Source organism: Siphateles boraxobius, unplaced genomic scaffold (genome assembly GCF_051911475.1).
Source record: "Siphateles boraxobius isolate OS27281-9 unplaced genomic scaffold, OSU_SipBor_1 1, whole genome shotgun sequence".
NCBI lineage: Eukaryota > Metazoa > Chordata > Actinopteri > Cypriniformes > Leuciscidae > Siphateles > Siphateles boraxobius.
In genome coordinates this window covers 27,807,043-27,819,653 of record NW_027508699.1, presented here as the reverse complement: position 1 = coordinate 27,819,653, position 12,611 = coordinate 27,807,043, and the positions used below count along the sequence as shown (strand labels likewise).

Below are 12,611 nucleotides of genomic sequence, written 5' to 3'. Positions count from 1 at the left end.
TATTATTTAATTGACCTGAGCTGACATGAACTAACAATGAACATTTGTATTTACGTTAAAAATAATAATAAATTAACAAATGTATTGCTAATTTCTGTTATTTTTTTCTTTCTTTTTTATATTAATATTAGTTAATGCATTAACTAATGTTAACTAATGAGAGCTTATGTAAAGTGTTACCATTTCTTTTTATCTATTGATATGTAGTGGTGAAATTAGGCAGACCGTAGTGAATTAATTGGCAGTATTGTATTAGATTAAAATGATGTATAGAGAATCATTAACAAAGACTATTGTTTGTGTATTTTTTAAGAGTTGTCAAAATGTATTGACTTTAAACTAGGGATGCAACAATACCCTCATGTCACGATTTGATACATATCACAATACTGAACTCACTATACGATATTTTTGTGATACTCCAAGACATATAATAAAAGCTAAACAAAATATTTCAAATGTAATAATTACACCCTGTTGATTAAAATGCTAAATTTTATATTACATTTTGGGTGTAAATGAATAGGATTGGACTTGATGCTTGTAATCCCAATGCACCGGATAATAGTGACACCAAAATAAAAAATATTCATGATTCTGAAGCTGAAAATACATTATTTTAGACAAATGTGCTTTTGCACTGTCACTGATTAGATATATTTAAAATAATGTAGGCCACTTTTTACTGGTAAAATAGACATTTCATATTCTCAGGACCCACAAATATTCCCCCTTTGCATTATTTTATATTATATTCAACATTATACAGTACTGACACTACATTTAGATTTTTTTTATCACAAAGTAATTTTTATTTTGGGTGAACTATGCACGATACATAGTGTCACTATCCATGATACATGTTGTCATTATCCATGATACATATTGTTGCATTTTTGTATTGCGATACATTTTGACACGATATATTGTTACACTCCTACTTAAAACTAATTGTTTCACTGTTTATTTCTCTCCTTGTGCACAGCTAAGTAATACATCTGACAATGATATTCAGATACATAAGCAGAGATTTTAATTTCACACAGCTCAGCACACCTTTTAAAATATCTGATGAAGGACAATAATATCTACGGTATGCCCTCAATGCAGGATTTATATTTACAAATGTGTTTTTTGGGCATAGCTCTCAAAAATCCGTCTGAATGGGTGAAGACTAATTTTATGCATGTGCATTGTCATTGTTGTTTTTTTCCTTTCTACTTTTTTAACATTGACCTGCCCCAATATGGAGGACCAAACCTGCAGAAATTAAAAATTAATAAATGAATAAATAAATGAATAAATAAACAAATACATATGCGAATACATGTAAAAATAAATAAATAAATGACTATTTATACTTTTATTTCCTTATTTATGTATAATTATATTTTTTCCACATTTATTTATTTTTTCATTTATTTATTTATGCATTTATTTATTTTCAATTTTATTTATTTTCACATTTATTTATGTATATATGTATTTATGTCTACATTTATTTATTTATACTTTTATTTATTTATACATTTATTTATTTATACATTTATTGCTCTAGTATGCTAATGAGGGGGGGGGGGGGTGTTTTACCTAAGGCATAGCAATCGATCTCAGAGTGGCAGTACTGAAGCATTGAGGCCACAGTGACACCTTGTGGTGTGACCAAACAATACGCAAGAGGTTTGTGGACGTGACTTTACAGGTCACGCAGGAAATCATGGCCGTAAAACACCAGCAGGTCGGGATTTCTAAAATGTCTGGGCACACATGAACAGAATCCATAGATAACAGACATGGAAGCGCGTCAAAATGATCCACTATTAACCAAATTTTATGACATGCATTGTAGATCCGTACACAGAAGCTAACTGCATTTTTAATGTAGCCTATCTTCCAAAAACAATGTTGACAGCAACAAACTTTTCCATAAAGAGTTAAAATAAACGTAAATAAAGAGAAAATAAATAAATGAATTAAAAATATTATAATTTAAATAATTGAAAGAACAACATTATAGTATTACAACATTACAATTATAATATTTTAATTCATTTATTTATTTTCTCTTCCTTGCCTTTCATGGTTGTAAATATGATTTGAGACTTCATTGCTGTTATTTATTGTAATTTGAGAATTGTAAAAAATTACAATTTTGTTAATAGCCTATTGTTTGTTCAATGCCTATTTTGTATGTAAATTGGTTTATTTCTCAAAAAAAACTTCCGCCACCTCGCAAACAACAAAATTAATAAATAAATGCCCCAATAAAAAATGGTGTAAAAAAGCCTATGTATGTGATAATTTTATTATATAACATAATATGATACACTAGCACACGGGAAGAGTGTTGAAAAATAGGCTACTTTTTCTTTATTTTTTGCTGTTTCTTCAGAAAAAGAAAAAAAGTTCCAAACTCCACAGAACCGCTGCGACTCTAAGCAACACGTGGTGTTTTCTCACTGAACGAATCAGTAGCCTATTTGAACGAATCGTCTGAATTAATGATTTAACTCACTCGTTAAGACGGGGGCATAGGCCTATATACAGTATACTCAGTGGCGGTTCTAGAGGGGGGGCCAGGGGGGCCCGTGCCCCTGTGACAACAATCTTGGCCCCCCCTTGTGGCCCCCCTAAATGTGGAGTGTGAAATAATTTTTACAAAACTGTTTTTTTTTTTTGCTATCGTTGTTATCGTTGTATGCGTATTACTTTTTTATTATTCTATCTTTGTGGATTTGCTTGTTCACGTGACAATTCGCGTCACATTCGCGGGAATCGCGGCAGAATAACGTCTGTCTCCTGCACGCGAGAGAGGAGAGAAGGAGAAAGCTGGTAAATGTCAGTTCAGTTGCAAGTTCATTCTTTATGTGCGTATCGGGTGTGCGATGTGTATTGTCTATTATGATATTGTAATCAATGTTTTAACTGTATACGATGCACTGTGAGCTGACATCGCATATGTCTCTCGTCCTTTCACTGCTGTGTGCGGTTCATAGGTAGGCTATGTCCCCAAATTAGTTTATGTCTTATATTTATATCATATTTATATCGCTGTCTGTTGCATTGAGACTCTGCTACGGTTTCATTTTGAAATTCTAGTCGGCGAAATAAAGGGAAAACAAACAGCGATGATTTCTTGACTGAAATCCGCGTTTTGAAGGAATCACTTGCTTCTTTCCCGAATGAATCAGCCGTTTGAACGAATTCGTTGAATGAATGAATCCTTCAACTCACTTATTAAGACAGTGACTTGCCGCCGCCTACTGGCGGTTTTAGTTTCATATTTAAAGTACCCTTTAATTAAAACGTTAAAATTAGAAATAATTTAATGTTTAAATATTGATTTTAAAAAAATCTCATAGCTTTATGCAATTGTGAATGGAGTTTAAATATATTAATGCCACTTCTGTGTCTCCTCTAGACTGCAAAGATGGATTTTGATTAAATGATTTAATTTGACTGGTAACAGTGGTACTGTATAATTATTGTATAATTAAGTATTATTGTATAAATAAGTATAATTACTGTATAATTTGAATGTTAGTATTTGACATAAAAGGTGATTCATAACTCTAAATAAGTTTAGAAAGAATGTCCATATATAGGTGAAAATGCCTCTGGAAATCAATTTAAGGTGGCAAATTAAATTAATTAAAAAATGAATTTCGGTCCCTGCTGTTAACTGACCACTGCATAGAATATTAAAAAATATGAATATCTTTGTGAGTCTGCTGTCAAAAACAGGCCTAAACCAGCCATGTCACCAGCACAAAAACACAATCAGTAAAATATCTAATCTAATCATCAACAAAACATTGAAAATATTGAGATATATTTTTGTCAATATCGCACACCCCTAATGTACGGTATGAATTTTGATTTCTTCAGGTTTTAAAAAGCCTTAAATTCGATTTTAAAAAGTGTGCAGGAGCCCTGTAAATGGTTAGACATAGTAACCAAGCAAGTAAATTAATTAATACGCTTCTTGGTCCCCATTGCTTTTGCTCTATAGTTCTCACCAAAATGGAGAGAAAGAATGACATCATGTCAATTACAGTTACTGTGACTAATACTGAATATGTAATGCAAATGTAAAAATATAATGGAAATGCAAATACATTGTTGAATGATTATAAACATGGTATTTTGCCTGTTAATGCCTGCAGTGCAGAAAATGATATGACAACAATAAGGTCTAAATGCAACTGGCCCCTCTAACAGCACAACTGGCCCCAGCTTGGCCCCCCCAGTTGAAATGGTCTAGAACCGCCACTGAGTATACTGGCTGTTTTAGTTTCATACTTAAAAGTATAATTTCATCGATTCTATCATTAAATATTTTAATATTCAAAATATTATATTAAAAAAGTGAATCTCATAACATTTACGCAACTGTAATTGCAGTGTAAATGCATCCATGGCTCCTCTGCATTAACAGTCTGTGTAAATAATATCTAATGCCATTCAGAGTCAGCGTCAGTCCCACATCTGCAGTGTGAAGATGGATTTTGTTGAAACTGATTTTACTGGTGACTATGGAAGCTTGTTTCCGCCACTAAATAAATAAATAATAATAATAATTGCGACTTTTTATCTCACAATTCTGACTTTTTTTCTCACAATTGCGAGTTTATATCTCGCAATTCTGACTTTATTTCTCAGAATTGCGAGATATAAAGTCGCAATTGCGTGTTATAAAGTCAGAATTGCGAGAGAGAAAACTAAGAATTCTGACTTTTTTTCCCGCAATTCCGACTTTATATCACGCAATTCTGGCTTTATAACACATAATTGCGAGTTTATATCTCGCAATTCTGACATATTTTCTCAGAATTGTAAGATATAAACTCGCAATTGCGAGTTATAAAGTCCAATTCTATGGGGAAAAAAAGACTAACTTTTTTCCTCTCAGAATAGTTTATATCTCACAATTCTGACTTTATAACACGCAATTGCGACTTTATATCACGCAATTCTGACTTTATATCTCGCAATTCTGACTTTATAACACGCAATTGCGACTTTATATCACGCAATTCTGACTTTATATCTCACAATTCTGACTTTATATCTCACAATTCTGACTTTATAACACGCAATTGCGACTTTAGGCTATATCACGCAATTCTGACTTATTTATTTATTTTTCATTCTGTGGCGGAAACAAGCTTCCATAGGTGACAGCCCTATAGTAGTGCCTTATTAACTGAATTGATCAGTTAAACTTAAGGACTTATAGGCTACATGATGATGCATATAGCCTATAATAAGGTTTTTAAAAAATGCTCCAGGAAATCAATTTATAGCGGAAATATCACCTCTTTATGGAAAAGTTTGTTGCTGTCAACATTGTTTTTGGAAGATAGGCTACATTAAAAATGCAGTTAGCTTCTGTGTACGGATCTACAATGCATGTCATAAAATTTGGTTAATAGTGGATAATTTGATGCGCTTCCGTGTCTGTTATCTACGGATTCTGTTCATGTGTGCCCAGATATTTTAGAAATCCCGACCTGCTGATGTTTTACGGCCTTGTCCGGAATAAAGAGTAGGCCTATGTATCGTAAACATATATAGCTATATACAGTTAGGGCATATTAAAGGACATAAACCGTGTTATAAGATTTTGGCCATATTGCCCATCTCTAAGTCATTTATTTCCTGCGTGACCTGTAAAGTCACGTCCACAAACCTCTTGCGTATTGTTTGGTCACACCACAAGGTGTCACTGTGGCCTCAATGCTTCAGTACTGCCACTCTGAGATCGATTGCTATGCCTTAGGTAAAACACGCCCCCCTCATTAGCATACTAGAGCAATAAATGTATAAATAAATAAATGTATAAATATATAAATGCATAAATAAATAAAAGTATAAATAAATAAATGTATAGATAAATAAATGTAGACATAAATACATATATACATAAATAAATGTGAAAATAAATAAAATTGAAAATTAATAAATGCATAAATAAATAAATGAAAAAATAAATGTGGAAACAAAATATAATTATACATAAATAGGGAAATAAAAGTATAAATAGTCATTTATTTATTTATTTTTACATTTATTCGCATATTTATTTATTCATTTATTCATTTTTAATTTCTGCAGGTTTGGTCCTCCATACCCCAATTCTTGTTTGTTTACATCATTGTGTCAAGAGGTGGAGCTCTCTGATTAGTTTGACTTGACTTTGCATGGCTTGTTTTCTGTTGTGGAATGTAATCACATCATTGTAACTCTTTGTAAGAGCATCAACCAACATGTGCTTCGCTGTCTTTTTAATTTTGGTTCTTCATATAGGTGAGTATTGATTCATTTCTCAGAATTAATTACTTCAATTATATAATAATTGCTTTGATCAGAATTGTTTTTAACAGATATTTTAATGAATAAATATAGTTATTATTTTTATTATGCAATTCTACATCTTTTTTGTTTCATTTTATTTTATTGGTTCTCACAGGTAACATCCTGGCAAACATGATAACGTCTCATGACTCACAAAAACAAGTTTTAGAAGGTGAAAGCGTAAAACTCACATGTAACTACAGCGGAGTACCTGATACTCTCCAGTGGTACACTGAAAATCCCGGATCTACACCAAAGTTCCTCCTCTACATCTATGAAAGTGGGTTGATAAGTGAAAACATACCAGAGCGTTTAACGCCAAGAATTAATAAAAATACAAAACGTGTGGATCTGGAGATCTCCTCTGCTGAAGTATCAGACTCTGCTGTGTATTACTGCGCCCTGAAGCCCACAGTGACAGGAAACACAAGAACACTGTACAAAAACTTCAAACAGAGAGAAATCTATTTAACAAGTGGAGCACTGTACTCCATATTTTTAAACAAAATAGATGAACATGTGTTTCTCTGAAAACAACTCTCATTATTTTATATAACACAAGTTTGTGTTTTTCATATATCCACTAACCACTGTTAAATCAATTCAGTTGAATTTGTGCATGGCTGTGCTTTTATTTATTTTTTATTGATTGATTTTATTGTACAATGTAAAATGTTTTAAAGCTGCACCTCCTAATCCTATTAGGTTGTCACTCAGCTGCTTCTTGTTCAAGAATAACTTATTTTTAGCACAGTTCTAGTTTGAACTGATATCCATCTCTGTCTAGTGCTGTCTTTGAAGTGCAGAGGAATCACCAAACCTAATTTGGGTTACAGATAAATTAGGATGAGTTTTTGGTAACACCTGCAGGTGTCTGAAACTAAAATAGACATGTATACGTTGAATCCACTATATTTCAAAATGGGGGGGGGGGGGGGGGGTGCACTTGAGATAACCTGATGTACTTAAATTTTTTTTTAAAGAAAAAGAATCACTACTGTAAAAAATTTGTTTTGTCAAATTTTTGTTGATTAACAATTCTTCATTAACCTGTTTAAAAGTAATTAAGAAAGGAATTAGCTAATAATCGGCTAATAATAGTATGGATCTAAAGCATATAGTTATTACTACAATAAGGAAATTATTTATAAATGTCAGTTAAAAAACAGTGATGGTGTCTAATTTCTTTGAAAAAAATAGCTCTATAAATATCCTCTTCAAGTTTTACTTTGATCTCAGAACAAAATAAATGAAAACCCAAAACAAGTTTTCTGTTTGTCTATTTTATTGCAACAGTGCTAAATGTACATTGTTCAACTCTCTACGAGTTCAACTGAATGTTGAAATAAAATAAAATAAAAACCTGTATACTTCAAAATATTCAGCATTGGTTTCACAAAGTGTGATCACACCCAAATAAAATCATGCATTCTTTTCTCATAGTTTCTCTGACATTCATTTCCCCTGGCCAATTTCATTTAAATCAGATAATGAGATGTGTGGGTGGAGCTTTCATAGACATTGTCATATCTCAATCACAAGCATAATTTGTGTTTTACAGTGTAGTCATGATGTTCCTGTGCTCTCTGCTTCTGCTTCTGCTGACAGTAATACAGGGTATGTACAGTAAGAGACCAGTTTAAATATAAATATATTTAGAGCTATATAACTATAATGCACCTGTTAATGTCATATGTCTAATTTTGTGATTCACCAATTTTCCATGAATTTTGACAATTATCATTATTTTTACATAACATTTTGCAGATGAATGTTTTGCACAGACAATAACACCACTGCAGGGCAGAACACAAGTTACTGAAGGGGAGCCAGTCATTCTCTCATGCAAATATGATGTCAGTGTACAGAATTTACTTTGGTATCGACAATATCCTGGATCAGGTCTGGAATTTCTGCTCCTTGTCGTTGAGTCATCCAAGAAGAATGTAATATATGCAGATCCCCCAATTCCTAGTCTGGATGGAAACATGAGCATGGGAGAAAAGAAAGTGTATCTGGAGATCTCCTCTGCTGAAGTGACAGACTCTGCTCTGTATTACTGTGCTCTGAGGCCCACAGTGACAGAAAACATGACAACACTGTACAAAAACCTCCAACCACACACCATATGCAATAAATGAATGGTGTTGAAATTAAATCACTTTCAAAAAAATATATCTTCTTCTAATTAAACTCCATGGCCCTGCTTTACAGAAAGAAAAGAAAATAATCACAAAATGAAAGTAAGGAAAATTAAAACAGTTATAAAATAAATTAAAAGAGATATATGATAGTTATAAAATTAATTATAAGTGTAAAAAGATGATACTCTTCTCATCTGGCAAAACACCAGTGTATCATATTCTTCACAACTCCCAGTTTTTTCAAAATCTAGGACTGACTCAAGGGGTAACCTCGGGTTCACTGCCCCATCAGTCCGCACCCCAAAAACCCATTTGTTCGGAAGCTCTATGAATGTAATCAATCCAGTCTGCACCCCACATAACCTCGAGTTTAATTACACATCAAACTCACTACTCCACCACAGACAGATTATTGTTTTAGTACAGGGACTATTTATTATTTCCTTATATAATACAAAATATATTATACAATAGTTTGCCTTCTCTAAAATATAAATGCTTGCTAACTAAATGAGATTAAAGCATTTAACAGTTGCATGCAGTCGATTTTTTTTATAAGTATATGAACTGTTATGTGCAATTAATAATATATCAAATAAACAAAACAATAAATAAACTTAATAAACTTGCTTAAAATAAACCAATGACCACCACACAGTATGCACTGTAATGTGATGTAATATGTGGCACTAACTGGAGTCAGCTAGTTTTCTGGTTCTTTAAAAGTATCAAAATGAGAGTTCAAATATTCACAAATATCTTACTGAAATGTTTTTTAAACAGGCCAATGTGAAATTTCTACAGTTGGCATCATAGAAAACTGTGATGTGATGTCAGAAATTATCCACAAGTGGGCGCTCTTCAACCAAAAAAGAAAATAAAATGAACCATTTTGAACCAAATCTTTAAAGGGCACATGAGAGGAGGAGATACAAGATAATTACTTCAGGCATGCAGAGGTTTCAGAGATAGTTCAACATAGTGGCTCATTTGTTCCTCGTCAGAAATGATATCCCTTTTTTGTCTATGGCTTATCTCAATCTTAACAGGTAAGATAAATGCAATCAATCAAATAAGCATAACTGAAAAGGGAAAACAATTCAAAGTATACTTTACTTGATATCCATTCATTATTCCTATCTTTCTTCCTCTCTGTCTCTTAGGGGATGCTTCTAGTGAGGGAATAGCACCAGTCTCCCCTAATGAATTTGTCTCGGAAGGTAAAACAATCACCCTGTCCTGCAATTACACTGGATCAGCTGCTACAGATGCTCTCCATTGGTATCGTCAATACCCGAGATCCAGGCCAGATTTCCTGTTTCTGGTTAATGAAGCTAAATTTAAGCAATCAGCTGACCCTCCAATTCCAGGAATATTGGCTAGATTAAATAACGAGAACAATCGTGTGGATCTGGAGATCACCGGCACTGCATTAACTGATTCTGCTCTGTATTACTGCGCCCTGCAGCCCACAGTGACAGGAAACATACATGCACTGTACAAAAATGAGACACATTGAATATAGAGGCTGGAATCTGTGTTCATTGTCTCTGCTCAATTGCCAGGAACTATTGGATGATTATCCATTCAAGCATTTTGATCTAGTAACTTCAAAGGTAGGGTCTGCAGTTTTCGGAGTGGCTAGCAATAGCAAACTAGCTTTGAAAGCATGAGATCCAACCCTCACCTCAGAGCATCTCCAAAGCCACGTCTCCAAAAGACATGAACACATAGCAGATTCAGCAAAGTGTCACAAGAGACGGCGTTAAATTACCTCATGTCTCAAAGCACATAACATTACGTAAGCAACTTACAGAGCTCTTACTTGTAACACCTGACTGCTGCAGATTAATTTCAACATTGATAGTGTTGACATAGAGACACATAATAATAATAATAATAAATTGAATTTGTATAGCGCTTTTCTCGAACTCAAAGTCGCTTTACAGGGCAGATAAATCCGAGTATGCGCTTCGGATAGAATGTCACTGTGGTTGCCATCTTGTAATTATGGTTATGACATGGTGTGAACTGCATAAACTCATTGTTTTGGTGCAGGAAGAACTGGGAACTCTAGGAGGCGGCTACTGTTTGTTTATGGCGCTCTGTGACTTGACTGTCTACAACGCTGCATCACTTACACCATTCTTCTAGAAGCGCATTTGTGAGGTCAGGAACTGGTGTTGGACGAGAAGGCCTGGCTGACAGTCTCTGCTCTAATTCATCCCAAAGGTGTTCTATCAGGTTGAGGTCAGGAATCTGTGTAGGCCAGTCAAGTTCCTGCACACCAAACTCTCTCATCCATGTCTTTATGGACCTTGCTTTGTGCACTGGTGTGTAGTCATGCTGGAACAGGAACGGGCCATCCCCAAACTGTTCCCAAAAAGTTGGGAGCATGAAATTGTCCAAAATGCCTTGGTATGCTGAAGCATTACATTTATGCATTTAGCAGACGCTTTTATCCAAAGAGACTTAGATTGCATTTCAGGGTACACATTTACATTCTTATCAGTTCTTGCTTTCCCTGGGAATCAAACCCATGACATTGGCATTGCAAGTGCCAACGTTCTACTGTTTGAGCTATTTTTGATTTTATACAACTGTGGCTGTGGAAGTGATTGGAACACCTGAATTCAATGATTTGGAGGAATGTCCCAAGACTTTTGGCAATATAATGTATGTTGACAGACAGGTAGGACATCTTTGCATTCGGACCGAATTCAATGAATGGGCGGACATTTTTTGGTCCTATTTAGTTTTTTCATGGGTGTAGCTTGTGGGGGTGGGGGGCTATTTTGAGATCTGTTAATAAACATGTTTATAGTGTATGTTTTCTCATGTTTTCAATATGTTTATTGCAAGCCCTGCAACAATAGACATAGTGCAAGTCGATTCATGTGTGATGTATCTGGTTGCCATGACAATCTCTGCGAAAACTACTAATCAATGAATCAGTGAAACTACTTAAATGATACAAGTTTACTATAGAAAAGCTAACATTTATTTAAAAGTGTGACTGACCAAATCGACTGCTTTAAAGCTAATGATTAATCTTGAGATTCTGAGTTTTGAAGAATTGTCTTATTATTGTCTCCTTAACAACAGCTGACCTTGTGTTCAACACAGAATATTTCTGTCACTATGAACTATCTATCTATATAATCATCTACTATTTAGGCAAACTGTATTTCACATTCCTCCATGTATGACATGTTTTGTGTAATGATAATCACACTGAGATAAGTGGGTGGAGCTTCAAGAGATTGAGTTGACATTCATCTCTTATGATTTCAGTCTGTTCTTCAGCGGTGCAAAAATGAGATCGCTTTTTTACCTACTTGTACTATTAGCCATACAGGGTGAGTAGGATTAAGTAACTTTTTCATTATTTAATAATATTTTAATATTATATTTGATCTTATTTGAATTCTAGTATATTTACAAAAACAATACTATTTATTTATGTACATACATATCAAAAAATAAATAAAATAATTCAAAACTGTTCAGATTATAGATAATGGCTGAACATTTTGTTTCTTTTTTTCCTGATGACTATTTTTCACGCTCTATTTGCAGAATCCTTTGGCCAGTCAATAACACCATTGCAGACCACAAAACATGCCACTGAAAGAGAGCCAGTCATTCTCTCATGCAAATATGATAGCCAAGCACTTAGTTTACAGTGGTATCGACAATATCCTGGATCCAGACCTCAATTTCTGCTTGCTGTTTATGAATCAGGCAGTGTAACACATGCAGAACCCCCTTTCCAAAGACTGGATGCCAGTGTGAATAAGGGGGAGAAGCAGGTAGATCTGCAGATCTCTTCTGCTGCAGTCACAGATTCAGCGCTGTACTACTGCGCCCTGGAGCCCACAGTGACAGGAAGAGCAACCACACTGTACAAAAACCTCTATGAGGAGTAATGTTAAAGTCAGCATAAAACTTTTCTTCCCTGTTGTGACGCATATCAGAGTGATATAGCTACTTTAACAAGAAAAAATGTAGGGCGAGATTTGATTTTGTCCATTGGAAATTGACTGGATGGATATTTGTGGTTTGGTATTGCTGTGATCTCATGTGAGTGACAGGTTGTCCCGCACTCAC

General features: G+C 34.1%; 1 gene segment (V, D, J or C); it reads left to right on the top strand.

Moving 5' to 3' along the window:
• Positions 1 to 9,442: 9,442 nt before the first annotated feature.
• Positions 9,443 to 10,341, top strand: LOC143739832 (T cell receptor alpha variable 41-like). The segment is given in 2 exon segments: positions 9,443 to 9,550; positions 9,665 to 10,341. Coding segments are annotated over 2 exon segments (399 nt in total).
• The last annotated feature ends 2,270 nt before the right edge of the window (positions 10,342 to 12,611 follow it).